This window comes from Rhinolophus hipposideros, assembly GCF_964194185.1.
Source record: "Rhinolophus hipposideros genome assembly, chromosome: 5".
Taxonomy (NCBI): domain Eukaryota; kingdom Metazoa; phylum Chordata; class Mammalia; order Chiroptera; family Rhinolophidae; genus Rhinolophus; species Rhinolophus hipposideros.
The window spans coordinates 27,713,907-27,730,970 of NC_138051.1; the positions used below are offsets into that span (position 1 = coordinate 27,713,907).

General features: G+C 39.1%; 1 protein-coding gene across 1 annotated transcript; it reads left to right on the forward strand.

The window, feature by feature from the left end:
- Nucleotides 1-14,289: 14,289 nt before the first annotated feature.
- LOC308497367 (cathepsin G-like) lies at nucleotides 14,290-16,830 on the forward strand (the record flags this gene model as incomplete). Its single annotated transcript, XM_081048001.1, has 5 exons — nucleotides 14,290-14,359; nucleotides 15,099-15,246; nucleotides 15,650-15,785; nucleotides 15,945-16,199; nucleotides 16,648-16,830. Exons 1-5 carry the CDS (start codon nucleotides 14,305-14,307, stop codon nucleotides 16,828-16,830), a joined length of 777 nt encoding a protein of 258 aa, XP_080904127.1. The 5' UTR covers nucleotides 14,290-14,304.
- Nucleotides 16,831-17,064: the final 234 nt, after the last annotated feature.

A 17,064-nucleotide genomic window follows, 5' to 3' on the forward strand; every position in this document is an offset into this window, starting at 1 on the left:
GTCACACTTGACATTGTTTCAGAGATCCCATAAACTGTCCTTGGTTTTTTGTTTTGATTTTTTTTTATTCTTTTATCTTTTTGCTGTACTGATTGGGTTTTTCTGTTACCTTATCTTCCAAATGCCTGGTTCAGTCCTCTGCTTTATCTAATCTGCTGTTGATTACTTCTAGTGTATTCTTCATTTCAGTTATTGTATTCTTCATTTCTGACTGGTTCTTATTTATGGTTTCTGTGTCCTTTTGTATGCTTACTATCTCTTAAAGTTCTTACTAAGTTTCTTGAGCATCTTTATAACCAATATTTTGAAATCTGCCTCCGACAGAGCCAAGAGCAGCTAGAGTGGCGACTGACTGGAGCAGCATCAAAGGGAGAAAGTGGGAAGTGCCCCAGCATCAGCTGGCAACCGCCTGACCAGAAGATTTGCATTGTTGGTGGCATATGTGACTCAGGGAGGAGGTGGGAAGTGCACAACTTTAATGTCCCAACATCCCAGAGGACAAAAAAACTGTAACTGACGGAAATGTAAGAAAACAGTCCAAAGTAGACCTAACCAGCTATGGATATTGTGAAACATATCACAGTCTCATTAGTACAAATATCACCATTTTTTATTAAAATAAAAACATTAAAATCATGCAGGTCCCTATCTGCTCTCATATATTTCCCCTGCCCTTCCAAATATTTTCTCTATCCCTACCATCTGGTAAACAGACTTAAAAAAAATGTATTGAAAATATGTGTATACAGACATGAAAAGTGCTGTATGTACAAAACATAAATGTACAGTTAAACCATAATTATAAAGCAAGCACTATGATTTATGTCAAGAAATAGAGCATGGTCAACATTCCAGAAATCCCCCTTCATGTTTGATCTTCCTGGTCAAAATTCCGTCTCTGCTCTCCAATCCCAGAATTAATTACAATTGTAACGTTTGTGATAACCAATTCCTTGCTTTCCATCAGACTTTTGCCACCTATGTATGCATTTCTATCCAATATACTTTTCTTGTTGCTTGTTTTCAACTTTATATAAAGAGAATCCTACTGAATGTAGTCTTCTTAGGTTCTTTCTCTCAACATCATGTTTGTGAGATTCAGTTGTGTAGCTGCATGTGGCAGTATATTCATTTTCATTGTCATGCAACATTCCATTATATGACAATTTGACTATCCATGCTGCTGGTGATGGACCTTCCAGGTGTTTCCAGTTTGGGGCTATCATGAATAATGCTTCTTTGACATTCTTCGACACGCATCTGATGGAAATTTGCACGTTTCTCTAGGGTATAAACCTAGAGTGGAGAAAGGATCCCCTGGTAATGTAACTCGTATCTCACTGTGATTCATATGGGTGGTTCTATCTACTGAGAGAAACAACCAAATTTCATATTTTACTGGCCACTTTAATTTTCTCTTTTGAAATGAGCCTGTTCAAGTCTTTTGCAAATTATTCTATTGAGTTATTATCGTTCTCATACTGATATATAGTTCTTTACATAATGTGAATGTAAGCCCTTTGCTAGCTATGTGTGATACACACATCTTTGTCCTCTCTGCAAATTGGTTTTGTTTCTCTCAATTTTAATGTTTCAAATTTATCGATCTTTTTCTTTATGTTTTGTGTTTTTACATATAGTATTTAACATCTTTACCTATCATGAAGATATTATTACATTATATTTTCAAAACTTTATTCACACTTGGATCCATAGTCCACCTAAAATAGATAAAGGTCAAGTTTTGTTGTTGTTTTCCACATAGAAAATATGTGTCCCTACAGGACACCATTGTCCTAGCACTATTTATTAGGGAGAAAAAAATATATATTCTTTTTCCCTCTCTCTGCCACGAAATCTCCATCATAAATCCAGCCTCCATGGAGATGTGCATCAGTGTTCAAATGTGTGTAGGACCGAAATTCCTGGCTCATTAGTCTATGTGTCCATGGCCCCATCAATACTGCACTATATTTATTACTTTGGCTTTATTTGCTAAAGCAAGACCTCCCATCTTAATCTCATTTCTTAAGAGTGTCTTGGCTATTGTTGGCCATTTGTTTTTCCACATATATTTAGAATCAATTAAGTTCTATAAATTACCTCTTGGGGGGCGGCTGAATGGCTCAGTGAGTTAGAACTGGGCTCTGAACAGGGTTACCGGTTCAATTCCCAAATAGGCCAGTGAGGTGCGCCCTCCACAACTAGATTGAAGACAATGAGCTGCCACTGAGCTGCTGTAGGGGTGGCAGGATGGGTCAGTTGGTTAGAGCAGAAGCTCTCAACAACAAGGTTGCCGGTTCAATTCCCGCTGACTGGACTTGGAGCTGAGCTGTGCCCCCCCACAACTAGATTGAAGGACAACTACGTGGAGCTGATGGGCCCTGAAGAAACACACTGTCCCCCAATATTCCCCAAGAAAATTTATATTTTAAAAAAACCTCTTGGGTGCAACGAATCTATAGATCACTTTTTGGAGAATTGACATTTTTAAAAAATGTTTTGCCTAATCTATGAACATGCACTATCTCTGTGTTTAGGTCTTCCTAAGTGTCTCTTAATACAACTTTATACTTTTCACCAAAGAGGTCTTCCACATCTACTTTTAGCTTTATGTTTAGTTACTTAATAATGTTCATGACAGACTTAAATGTAAGATCTGAAACCATAAAATGTCTAGAAGAAAATATAGGAAGAAACTTCATGGACATTACCCGGAGTAAGATTTTCACTGATATATCCCCTCGCGCGAGGGAAGTAAGAGAAAAAATAAACATGTGGGATTACATCAAACTAAAAAGTTTTTTCACAGCAAAGGAAACCATCAATAAAACAAAAAGGGATCCTACTGTATGGGAAAAGATATTTGCCAATGATATATCTGATAAGGGGTTAATATCACAAATCTATAAAAAACTTACTCAACTCAACTCCAAAAAAACAAACAACCCAATTAAAAAATGGGCAGAGGACTTGAGGAGACATTTTTCTAAAAAGGACATACAGAAGGCAGGAAGACATATGAAGAAATGCTCAACCTCACTAACCATCAGAGAAATGCAAATAAAAACCACAATGAGATACCACCTCACCCCAGTCAAAATGGCTATCATCAATAAATCAACAAACAACAAATGCTGGCGTGGATGTGGAGAAAAGGGAACGCTAGTGCACTGTTGGTGGGATTGCAGATTGGTGCAGCCTCTATGGAAAACGGTATGGAGGTATCTCAGAAATCTGAAAATGGAACTACCCTATGATCCAGTAATTCCACTCCTAGGCATCTATCCAGAGAAATCCAAAACTCCAATTCAAAAATCTGTATGCACTCCTATGTTTATTGCAGCACTTTACACAATAGCCAAGATATGGAAACAACTGAAATGCCCATCGGTAGATGACTGGATTAAGAAGCTGTGGTACATTTATACAATGGAGTATTACGCAGCCATAAAGAAGAAAGAAATCTTATCATTTGCAGCAACATGGATGGATCTAGAGAACATTATGTTAAGTGAAATAAGTCAGAAAGAGAAAGACAAGTACCATATGATCTCACTTATATATGGAATCTAAAGAAAAGACTATGTGAATGAACTAATCAGAAACAGTTTTGGGGACACAAAGAAAAAACTGAGAGTTGTTAGATGGGTGTGTGGGGGGGAGGTTGGGGATAAGGGGAAAGGTGAAGGGATTTGGAAGGAGCTGGTAACCACAAGATGGCCTCAGGGTTTTTTTTGAAAATTAATTTGGGGAAGGTATTCAATAATGTTGTAAAGATTTTGTTGGGTATCCGATGGACATGCGTCCTATTTGGGAGACCACCTCAGGGATACTGTGGACACCTGATCATGGCATTGTACACCAGAAGCTAAACATTAATGAATGCCAACTATAATTTTATATATATAATGTGATGGTTCAGTGTGAGGTTGGAGGGATAGTGGATGGGGGGAGGGCGGTTCACAGTGTGAGGGATATAAATGATGAACGTCTAAGTATTACCTTGTCTTGTACACCTGAAACTAATAAAAAAAAAAAATATGGAGGGAAAATGAAAAAAAAAATAATGTTCATGACATTTAAATATTAACTTTTTCAAAATTTCATTTTCTAACATAATTTCTATATATAGAAATAAGATTAATCTTAAATTGATTTTGTGTCGAGCAAATTTGTTAAACTATCTTAATAATTATAATTATTTATCTGTGATTTCTTTGCCATTCTCTATGTACACTACCATATTCTCAAATAATGCCAGTTTGTCTCCCTTCCTGTCCTTACACCTTTCCCTTCTATTTCCTGGCTAACTGCACTCAATAAAATCATACTGTTGAAGAGAAATGATGGTTATGACTATGCAGTTATCCTTGTATTGTTTTGCTCTGAAACAAAAACTATTCAGCATTTCACCATTAAGTGTAATGATTGCTGTGGCATTTTGTGGATATCTTTTAAGGACATTCTTTTGCATTCCCAGATTGCTAAGAATTTTTTTTAATAAATTAGGGTGAATTTCCACAAACGGTTTTATTTTGTTTTGCTTCAGTAATCATATGGTGTTTCTTATTTCATCAATGTGATGTGTTACAGCAATTTAGTGTCACATGAAAAGCCACCCATACTTAGGGTGAACCCAAATTAGTCATGATATAATGTCTTCTTATTGATTGATTTTGTTCACATCAATATTTGAGTGATACTGGCCTGTAATATTCCTTTCCATATTGTCTTCATTGGATTTCACATTGAGGTTTTACTAGTCTCATAAAGAAGATGGATAGCATCTACTTTCCTAAGAAATTGTGTAGCATTCTTTCAATATTTTGTAGAGATTTCCTGTGAAGCATTGTGAGCCTGGGGTTGTACTTGATGGAATATTTCTGATACTGAATCAATTTATTTAATCTTTGTAGGAAAATTCAAATTTCTTGAGTATGTGTCATTAAGTTATATTTTCTAGGGATTTGTTAATTTCATGTTGATTCTCAAACTTATTGGCTTTCCAATAACTTATAAGATAGCACAGATATGATTTATACCTATAAATACATATACATATATCTCCCAGATACAAACCCTTAGTTTTTTCAAATATCTTCTAACACACTCTGGCTTTGCTTTTCACTCTCTTAATAGTGTCTTTAATAATCAAAATTTCTGAATTTTTACGTATATTGACCTATCTATTTTTCTTTTATAATTATTGATGGTGAGTGCTTTTGATGTCTTGCTGAAAATGTTTTTCTTGCTTTTAGTTCATAAAGAAATTCTCCTGTCTTATCTTATAAAAGTTTTCTTTCTTTAACCTTTAAATTAGTTAACTTGAGGTAGAGTTAAATAATCAAGATTCATCTTTTCCCCTATATGCCCAATAAAATTTCCAATACATTATTTTCATCATATACATCACTTTGAACTCACTTCTTATTTCCATTATGATTTTGACTTTGACTCATGATTTATTTAACAGTTTATTTCTTCAATTTTAAAAGTATAGGGATTTTCCTGCTCAGATTCTAGTTAGAAGTTTCTAGTTTAAATTCATTGTGGCCTACTACAAATGATGTATGATTTTAATCCTCTAAACATTTTTAAGACCTAACCTATGGCCTAATCTATAGTCACTTTTTGGAAATATGCTACATGTGCTTGTAAAATATATCATCTGCATTTGTTGAGCAAAGTATACTATGTATGTGATTCTTTTCATTAGCTGTTCATAACTTCTACATCACTACTAATCAATTGACAAGATGTGATTTAGAATCTTCCCAAATGACTGTGAAGTTGTTTCTTTCTGCATAGCATTCCCTCATTGCTGCTATTGAGAATTCAGCCTTTGATCACAGTTCATTTGAAAGTAATCTTTCTTTCTCTAGTAATCTCTCTTTCCTAACATTTCTGCCATTTCTTTATGACTTTGGTTTCTAGGTATGCATTTCCTTTTATTATTCTACATGAATTTTATTTATCTTTTTTAACCTCTGACTGGATGTTTTTCACCGGTTTTGAAAAAACTCTCAGCTATGATCTCATTATCTCTTTTCCTATTCTCTATCTTTTCTTCCAGAACTCCAATTGAACATATGTTCAAAATTCTAATTCTACTATTTTCTAAATTTTTATTTTTATACCCCTCTGTGCTCCATTCTGGTTTTTTTTTTGTCTATTTTTTATTATTAGTTTCAGGTGCACAAGACAAAGTAATACTTAGACGTTTATCAATTATATCCCTCACACTATGTGGATCCCCCTCCCCCCATCCACTATCCCTCTGACATCGCACCGAGCCATTACATTTCCTCTGTCTGCTGTACACAGCTTCTTGTAAGTATATACATACATATATACACATATATATATATAACTATAGTTGGCATTCATTATTGTTCAGCTTCAGGAGTGCAGTGCAGTGATCAGGCATCTACATCATCCCTGAGGTGGTCTCGCAAATGGGACACATGTCCATCAGATACCCTACAAAATCTTTACAACATTATTGATTACGTTCCCCAAATTAATTTTCAAAACCCCGTGGCCATCTTGTGGTTACTGACTGTTTTCTAATCCCCTCACCTTCCCCCTTATCCCCACCCCCCGCCCATCTAGCAACCCTCAGTTTTTCCTCTATGTCTCCAAAACTGTTTCTGATTAGTTCATTCACTTATTCTTTTCTTTAGATTCCGCATATAAGTGAGATCATATGGTACTTGTCTTTCTCTGTCTGACTTATTTCACTTAACATAATGTTCTCTAGGTCCATCCATGTTGTTGCAAATGGTAAGATTTCTTTCTTCTTTATGGCTGCATAATACTCCATTGTATAAATGTGCCACAGTTTCTTAATCCAGTCATCTACCGATGGGCATTTCAGTTGTTTCCATGTCTTGGCTATTGTGTATAGTGCTGCAATAAACATAGGAGTGCATAAAGATTTTTGAATTGGAGTTTTGGATTTCTCCGGATAGATACCTAGGAGTGGAATTACTGGATCATAAGGTAGTTCCATTTTCAGATTTTTAAGATACCTCCATACTGTTTTCCATAGTGGCTGCACCAATCTGCAATCCCACCAACAGTGCACTAGCGTTCCCTTTTCTTCACATCATGCCAGCACTTGTTCTTTGTTGATTTATTGATGATAGCCATTTTGACTGGGGTGAGGGGGTATCACATTGTGGTTTTTATTTGCATTTCTCTGATGGTTAGTGAGGTTGAGCATTTCTTCATATGTCTGTTTGCCATCTGTATGTCCTTTTTAGAAAAATGTCTCTTCAAGCCCTCTGCCCATTTTTTAATTGGGTTGTTTGTTTTTTTGGAGTTGAGTTGAGTGAGTTCTTTATAGATTTGTGATATTAACCCCTTATCAGATATATCATTGGCAAATATCTTTTCCCATTCAGTAGGATCTCTTTTTGTTTTATTGATGGTTTCCTTTGCTGTAAAAGAACTTTTTAGTTTAATGTAATCCCACATGTTTATTTTTCCTCTTCCCTCGCGCAAGGGGATATATCAGTAAAAATCTTACTCCGGGTAATGTCTGTGAAGTTTCTTCCTATATTTTCTTCTAGGTATTTTATGGTTTCAGATCTTACATTTAAGTCTTTAAGCCATTTTGAATTTATTTTTGTATATGGTGTAAGGAGGTGGTCCAGCTTCATTTTTTTGCATTTGTCTGTCCAGGTTTCCCAGCACCATTTATTGAATAGACTGTCTTTACCCCATCGTACATTCTTGCTTCCATTGTCGTAGATTAAATGGCCATATAGGCATGGATTTATTTCTGGACTCTTTATTCTGTTCCATTGATCTATTTGTCTGTTTTTATGCCAGTAGCATGCTGTTTTGATTACTGTAGCCTTGTAGTATAATTTGATGTCAGGTATTGTTATACCTCCCACTTTGTTCTTATTTCTCAAGATTGCTGAGGCTATCTGGGTCTTTTATGGTTCAATATAAATTTTAGGGTTATATGTTCTATTTCTGTGAAAAACGTCGTTGGTAGTTTGATAGGAATTGCATTGAATATGTATATTGCTTTAGGCAGTATGGACATTTTAACTATATTAATTCTTCCTATCTATGAACATGGTGTTTCCATCTATTTGTATCTTCTTTCATTTCTTTCTTCATTTCATTTCATTTCTTCTTATAATTTTCTGAGTACAGATCTTTTACTTCTTTGGTTAAATTTATTCCCAGGTATTTTATAGTCTTTGGAGCAATTGTAAATGGGATTGCTGTTTTAATTTCTCCTTCTGATGTTTTATTATTGGTATTTACAAATGCAACTGATTTCTGAATATTAATTTTGTATCCTGCTACTTTACTAAATACATCTATCAGCTCTAATAGTTTCTTGGTGGAGTCTTTAGGGTTCTCTATATATAGTATCATATCATCTCCATATAATGATAATTTTACTTCCTCCTTACCAATTTGGATGACTTTTATTTCTTTTTCTTGTCTGATTGCTGTGGCTAGAACTTCCAGCACTATGTTAAATAGAAGTGGAGATAGTGGGCAACCTTGCCTTGCTCCTGATCTTAGGGGGAATGGTTTTAGCTTTTCCCCATTGAGTATGATGTTAGCTGTGGGTTTATCATATTTGGCCTTTATTATGTAGAGATATAATCCCTCTATTCCCACTTTCTTAAGGGTTTTTATCGTAAATTGTTGCTGGATTTTATCAAATGCTTTTTCTGCATCTATTGATATGATCATGTGATTTTTATTTTTAATTTTGTTAATGTGGTGTATCACATTAATTGATTTGTGGATGTTGAACCACCCTTGCATACCAGGGTATGAATCCTACTTGATAATGGTGTATGATCTTTTTAATGTATTGCTGAATTCTGTTCACTAATATTTTGTTGAGGATTTTTGCATTTATGTTCATTAGAGATATCAGCCTGTAGCTTTCTTTTTTTGTGGTGTCTTTGTCTTTGGGATCAGGGTGATAGTGGCTTCAAAAAAAGTGTTTGGGAGTTTTCCCTCCTTCTGGATTTTTTGGAAGAGCTTGAGGAGAATAGGTGATAATTCTTTTTTGAACGTTTTGTAAAATTCACCTGTAAAGCCATCTGGTCCAGGGCTTTTGTTTGTTGGGAGATTGTTGATTACTGATTCAATTTCCCTGGTGGTAATCAGTCTATTCAGGTTTTCTGTTTCTTCTTGAGTTAGCCTTGGAAGGTTGTACGCCTCTAGAAAGTTGTCCATTTCTTCCAGTTTGTCAAATTTGTTGGCATACAGTTGCTCATAGCAATTTCTTTAAAATTTTTGTATTTCTGCGGTGTCTGTTGTCACTTCTCTTTCATTTCTGATTTTATTAATTTGGGTCCTTTCTCTTTCTTTTAATGAGTCTGGCTAAAGGTTTGTCAATTTTGTTTATCTTCTCAGAACCAACTCTTGGATTCATTGATCTTTTGTATTGTTTTTCTGGTTTCTATTTCATTTATTTCTGCTCTGATCTTTATTATCTCCTTCCTTCTGCCCCCTTTGGGTTTATTTTGCTGTTCTTTTTCCAGATCCCTTAAGTGTGAAGATAAACTGTTGATTAGTGATGTTTCTTGTTTCTTTAGGTAGGCCTGCAGTGCTATGAACTTCCCTCTTAGGACTGCTTTCGCAGCATCCCATAGATTTTGGGTCATCGTGTTCTCATTCTCATTTGTCTCGAGATATCTTTTGATATCTTCCTTGATCTCCTGCTTGACCCATTCATTATTTAGTAATAAGTTATTCAGCCTCCATGAATTGGTGTGTCTTCCAGCTTTTTTCCTGTAGTTCATTTCTAATTTCATAGCACTGTGATCAGAGAAGACAACTGGTATGATTTCAATTTTCTTAAATTTATCAAGACTTGTTTTATGGCCTAACATATGGTCTATCTAGGAAAACATTCCATGTGCGCTTGAGAAAAACGTATATTTTGCAGCATTGGGGTGAAATGCTCTGAAAATATCAATTAAATCCAAGTGGTCCAATGTATCATTTAAGGCTGTTGTTTCCATATTGATTTTCTGTCTGGAAGATCTGTCCCTTGTTGTCAGAGGTGTGTTGAAGTCCCCTACTATGATAGTGTTACTGTTGATCTCTGTCTTTATGTCAGTCATTATCTGTTTTATATATTTAGGTGCTCCTATGTTGGGTGAATAGATGTTTACTAGGGTTATGTCCTCTTGTCGGATCTATCCCTTTATTATTATATAGTGCCCATCTTTATCTTTTAATATGTTCTTCATTTTAATGTCTATTTTGTCAGATATAAGTATTGCAACTCCAGCTTTTTTCTCATTTCCATTTGCATGAAATATCTTACTCCAACCCTTCACTTTCAGCCTGTGTGCGTCTTTTGATCTGAGGTGAGTCTCTTGTATACAGCATATATAAGGGTCTTGCTTTCTTATCCACTCAACCACCCTATGTCTCTTGATTGGAGCATTTAATCTGTTTACATTTAAAGTGATTATTGATATGTACATAGTTATTGCCATTTTTAAATTTGTAGTTAGGTTGTTTTCCTCTTTCTTTTATTTACAGAAGTCCTTTCGGTATTTCTTGCAATGCTGGCTTGGTGGTAATAAATTCCTTTACCTTATTCTTTTCTGGGAAGCTCTTTATCTCTCCATCAACTTTAAATGATAGCCCTGCTGGATAAAGCAATCTAGGTTGTAGGCCTTTGTTTCCCATCACTCTGAGTATCTCCTGCCACTCCCTCCTGGTCTTCAATGTTTCTGTAGAAAAATCATTTGATAGTCTTATGGGAGTTCCCTTGTATGTAACCCTCTGTCTTTCTCTTGCTGCTTTTAGGATTCTCTCTTTGTCTTTAAGCTTTGCCATTTTAACTATAACGTGTCTTGGTGTGGACCTGTTTGGGTTTATCCTGGTTGGAACTCTCTGCACTTCCTGGGCTTGTATGTTGGTTTCCTTCATCAGGTTAGGGAAGTTTTCGGACATTATTACTTCAAATATGTTCTCAATCCCTTGCTTCCTCTCTTCACCTTCTGGTATTCCTACGATGTGCATGTTGTTGCACTTGATATTATCCCAGAGGTCTCTTAAACCACCTTCATTGTTTTTTATTCTTTTTTCTTTCTGTTGTTCTGTTTGGGTGCTCTCTGCTAACTTGTCATCTAAGTCGCTGATTCAGTCCTCTGTTTCATCTAACCTGCTGGTAATTCCTTCAAGTGAGTTCTTAATTTCGGTAATTGTGTCCTTTAGTTCTAACTGGTTGTTCGTTATGATTTCTACATCCTTCTTTTTGTCGTCTCTAAGCTCCTTAAACATTCTTATCACCAGTGTTCTGAACTCTGTCTCTGATAGGTTGGTTACCTCTGTTTCATTTGGTTCCACAACTGGAGATTTCTTCTGTTCTTTTATTTGGGACATGTATCTTTGTTTCCCCATTCTGGCTGACTCTCTGTGTTTGCTTCGATGTATTAGGTAGATCCCCTAGAGTTCTTAGTTCTTGCTGGGTTATCTTATGTAGTATGTGTCCTTTATGTTTGACTTGCACTACTTCGTTCTTCTCCTCTGCGTGTGCTCCAAAGGTGACTCTTGTGTTGTGTATATTGTCCTGTTAAAGAAGATCTTTAATTGCTTTTCACTTGTGAGTAGGTGGGGTTAACTCCTAGGCTGACTAGTTGTGAGACTTGGCTCTGCCCACCGCAGGGTGTTCTGCTGCATGAGGGTTGACCGCTTAAATGTGGTTTGGCCTCAATGGGCATTTGTGCCTGTAGAGAATTCCCTCTGGGTGTGTGACTTGTAGGTCAAACCCGGTAGTACTCTGGTTTGGTCTGGAGTTGGCCTCTGTATATGTTGAATCTTGTACCTCTTAAGCTAGGCTCTCCTGGTTTTTGTGTTCTCTGTTCCATCCTGAGATCCCCTGTGTCTCTGCAGCTGTGGGTGCCAGCCACGTTTCCACCACCCTGTGCTCCATTCTTGACACAATTTTCTGAACTACTCTGGGTTGGAAATTCTCTTTTCATCACTGTCTAATCTGTAATTAACTCTATCCACTGTGACTTTAATTGTGGTTATTACATTGGTCACTTTTACAAGTTGTATTTAGTTCCTTTTCAAATGGCATGTCACTTTTTCTAAGTTTCATGTGCCCTGCATCTCTTTTAAAGCTTGCTTTTATTTCAGCATAACGGTTTTGTAATCTGTATTAAATTATTCTACTATCACAATAAATTTTTTTCCTCTGTTCTTATTGACGATTGTTTCTTAGTCATGGTGTCTTCTTTCTTTTTTTGCTTGTTGATCGTGTTTGTATTTGACTCTGCACTTGTCATTATTACACTTGAAAAATAATTTGCAAGTGTGATTCAAATCTGGAAGTAAGTGAATTTCCCCTAGATTTGCGTTTGATTCTGCAAGCTACTTTGGGACAAATCCAAAACTACATTAGTGCAAATTCAAGGTTTGGCATTCCATGAACAGTCCAAGTTATTCTCACCTTCATGAATTACTCGCAAGGACTAGCCCCTTAGTCTTAGTCTTGTTACTTTCAGGCTGTACACTTTTCAGGTCCCAGCTTCCTGTGGAGAGGGGCTCTGACTGGATCTGCTTGCGTGGGTCTTGGTCTTTGATTTCTAGTCCCCTCACCTTATATGGTCTTCAAAACAGAGGCTCAGATTTTGTGGGTTCAACAAATTCCCTCAGAAAAATAGTAGCTATTAATACCAACAGAACTCCCATTATTCCTTCATTTTCGCCTCATATTCACTCCTGCATTGGCATTTCTTCAAAGCTATGAAGGCTTTGAACGTTTTTAGACATTTTAAACAGCTTTGCTTTGGTTGTTTTTAGTGGGAAGGTTGACATGAAATCCTAGGTCACTGTTAGTAAAATCATTCCCCATATCTCTATTCAGATCATTGGGTGCATAAAATTTATTCCCCTTTTCACATGTGCAGGCTGTGCTTTATCTTTCTTGCTTTAAATTAGACTAATTGTTTTTAAAACAAAATTAAAAACTGAAAAGCATTTAAGTAACAATAAATAAAAATCAACCCAAATGATAAGACACTAATAAAGCTATAATACTATTTTCTTTTTCTGCATATTACTTTCGATGAGAAAAAGAAATTTTCATGAGATTACAATTTTAGACCGTATTTTAGAGAAGGGATTAAACTTTTTACAGCTCTGCAAATAAGTGAAAGTCTGTGTATATTTATATATAAGGAGACTTGACTTTCAGAAGAATTTCAAGTGGAGCTATTACAATTTTAAAAAAAAAAATTGAAAATTATATTAGTGTACAATTCTGATATTTTGGCAAAAATTATACTGAATCTTAATGTTTTTCTGAGCTAAAAAAAGCTTCTCAGTAGTGTTAAGTGTTCCTCAGAAACCACGGTGTTATTCTGCAGTACTGAGTTGGGCCTTACACTCAACATTGAATGTGTGGTTCCAGTTCTTTGGATTTATGTATTAAGGGTAGCACAGCAAAGATGTATCTCCTTCTTATAAGCTCCTGCTCCTGGCAGAAAGTGGAGATTTTCTGATTGGTCTCTTTTCTCCTGGATGAAATAGGGTCTTAGATGTTTTCCAGTCAGGCTCTGACAGCACTCACAAAATCATGACACTGGGCCGTTTTTCGCGTGCAGGGAACCTCTGGAACACAAAGTCTTCCAACTTGAATAGGAAACAGGCAAACAGAAGTCTGCAATTGCAACTGTCATAACCTTCACTGAGCATTTCTCTGGGTTCACGTGGCCTGAGAAACTTAAAATCAATTGCAGAGCCTTTTTCTTTCATTTTCCTTCTCTGCTAGTCCCCTACACCCACTCAGGAGACAGAGAGCTATTCAATCTGCCTTGACAACTTCTTGAAAGACGTGGGAGCAGACAGGGTCTCAGCAGAGTGGCCAGGGGCCAAAAGGTGAAGGCAGGCAGGCTTCAATCCCAAAGGGATAGGAAAGAAAAGAAGTAGGCAGCTGGCATCTTTCATGCCTTGCTGAGATATTATTGAATTGCAAGGGTTTAGGGTTCAGGGGTAATGCAGTGCCCAAAGCCCCTCTCCTTGTGTCCTGCTTCCCATTTCTAATGCCAGTACTGACTCAGCAGATTGGGAGATCCGGTGTTGGCTTGGATTACTCTATCTTCGCCAGGTCGCTGGCAGTTGGTGGGCAAACCTCCTGGGCAGCGTGGGTGACGAAACCTATGACACCAGCAGGAGAATGGGACTGTGAACCCTCAAGCCCCACCCCACCCTTCCTTCCTCTCGGGGGCTAAAAGTCTGGCACGAGGAAGCATCAACAGCCACTAGCTGGGCCGCCTTCCCGGGAAGATGCAGCTGCTCCTCCTGCTGCTGGCCTTTCTCCTACCCTCCTGGGCAGGGGCAGGTGAGTGACCATCCAGATCCTCAGAGGCCCAACCCCATCCCACATGCTCTAGAGCCAGACGGCCCAGGCACTCCCTAACTCTTTGTCATTGGGCACATTATTTGAATTCACAGTTCCTCATCCACAAAACAGGAATAATAGCAAAGCCTACCTCATAGAGTTGCTAAGACAGTTAAATTAGTTAGTGTCCATGAAATTTGGAATTGCACCTGGCATGTACACAGTAAAAGCTCTATAACTGTGCTCTGTGAAATCATTCTGCAGCTCATGTGTCAGAACCTAGGAGACAAGGATACAGCAGTAACAGTCCCATCAGCTCATGTCTAGATACTTAAAAACCGCTCCCATGCTGGCCATGAGCTGGACTCAGAGGGATCAGGAAAGCTCCCTGAGGAAGACAAAGTACCAGGGAACTTCAGGGAGAAACCACTCCAGAGTTTCCAGATCTGGACAGCAGAGATCTCTCCACAACGTGAGGTTAAACTGGCCTTGCCAGCAGCAAAGGGTGCTCTCCTTTTGGGGAGGTGGGAGTGAGCTGAGGTCCCAGAGGGGAGCAGCAGTGTTTCCTTGAAAACCTTGGAGCCCTCTCCCATAATGTGGTACCCTGCAGACCCCAATTCTCAGGGCAAATACTCCTTCCCCCATACAGCTCTCCAGCCTCCCCATCTTCTAGCCTTTCTGGGGCCACCAACTGTGAGGTCAGCAAACACAGAGATAAGTGCTGAATTCTTCCTTCCAGGGGAGATCATCGGAGGCCGAGAGGCCAGGCCCCATTCCCACCCCTACATGGCATATCTTCTGACCGAAACACCAAGGGGTCTGAGCTCGTGTGGGGGATTCCTGGTGCGAGAAGACTTTGTGATGACAGCAGCTCGCTGCTTGGGCAGGTGAGGAACTAAGGAGCTTCTGGCTACCAATAAGGCAGGCCCAGGAAAGTTAACGAGAGCATCTGTCTGAAAGCACGTGTCTAGCAATAAAGGGTTGAAGAGACTGGGCAGGGCCTGGGGGGCAGGGAACAGGCCAGAGTAAATGAGGACCGAAGGAGGAGATGGAAGTCATGCGTTGGGGATCAAAATATGAATTCAAGCAAATTCTCAATTTATTCTATAGGAAGCAAAACTTAAGGTCACTGTGTCCCCCACCATCCCCAGCTCAGGGCTTTGGAGAAGCAGACAGCAGAATGAGCTCATTTCCCTCCACTTCAGTCTTGCTGTACTAGGCTATCTACCTGTACTGCAGAGCTTAGCTCCTATGGCCCATACCTACCTCTAGGCCAACATTCCTTTGCAGCCCTATGAGTGTCATCCTGGGGGCTCACAACATCAGGAGACGGGAAAGGACCCAGCAGAGAATATCTGTGCTCAATGCGATCACCCATCCTGGTTATAATCAGCAGAACAACCTGAATGACATCATGTTACTGCAGGTACCATGTGCCTGACATTCCGGTCTCCAGCTGAGCTGGCTCCCCACCTTGTCCTGTGACCATGGAGGAGGAAGGAGGGGCAGAGTCCCAGAAGGTGCTAGGGGGCGTGCAGTGGGTGCTGCACAGATACTCCCTGACTACTTGCTCTCTTCTCGCCAGCTGGAAAACAGAGCTAGGCTGAATCGATTCGTGAGGCCAGTGGATCTCCCTCAGAGTATGGCCAGGCTGGGTGCTGGGACCGTGTGCACTGTGGCAGGCTGGGGCCTGGTCAGCCTAAACAGGAGAACAGACACACTCCGGGACGTGCAGCTACGAGTGCAGAAAGATCAGGAGTGCGTCGGTCGCTTTGATGTCTACAACGGCCAAAGGCAGATTTGTGTAGGGGACCAAAGGCAGAGCAGCAGCACCTTCCGGGTAAGGTCACCGTCATTGCCAATGGGCCTGAGATGGGGGGCCTGGGCAAAACTGGGCAATGGGAACAGACTACAACCCATGGCCTCAGTCTGGAAGCCAGATCAGAGTGTGGTGGGGGTCTTTTTCCATCAATGTGGTCTCTGGTGGAATGTGAGGAACACAAGACACATGAGATACATATATATGCAGAGTTTACCCTTGGCAGGCTAAAGTACCTTCACTTCGGTTAAGCTAGAGACAGTAACCATAACCAGGGTTCAAGGCGAACCAATCAAAGACCCAGAAGCTTGACTTCTGCAACCCCAACTACCTCCCGTTTCACACACACGCAGCAACTGAAGGAGCCCACCCAACCTGCCTCTCTGAGCTTCAGGCCTTAGGGCAGCAGCACTGGGGAGGCCTGGAGCAAGGAGGCCTGGCTTAGTGTCCTTCCTCTCATCACCCACAGGGTGACACCGGAGGCCCTCTGGTGTGTAACAATGTGGCCCAGGGTATTGTCTCCTATGGAAGTGTCTTCGGGATTCCTCCAGCAGTCTTCACCAGGGTTGCACGCTTCCTTCCCTGGATAAATAGAACAATGAGGCGCTTCCAGCAGCAGGGGGCCAAACTGAGACACCCCTCCTGTGACTGATTCTTCTCTCGGATTGAGGCCAGTTCCAGTGAGGCTCCCAGACCCATAATAAATGTCCATGTTTAGAGTGTATATAACCTATTTCTCATGTGTTCTTTAAACATCATTCATTACATAATGAATGTATCCAGGACTGAGTCTGAGCTACTACAGGGAAATGGGGTCTTTCCCCCAGACAAATGAAATTCCCCACACACCACCCTGGGGAATAGGAGGAGCTACTTCCCTCCTCCT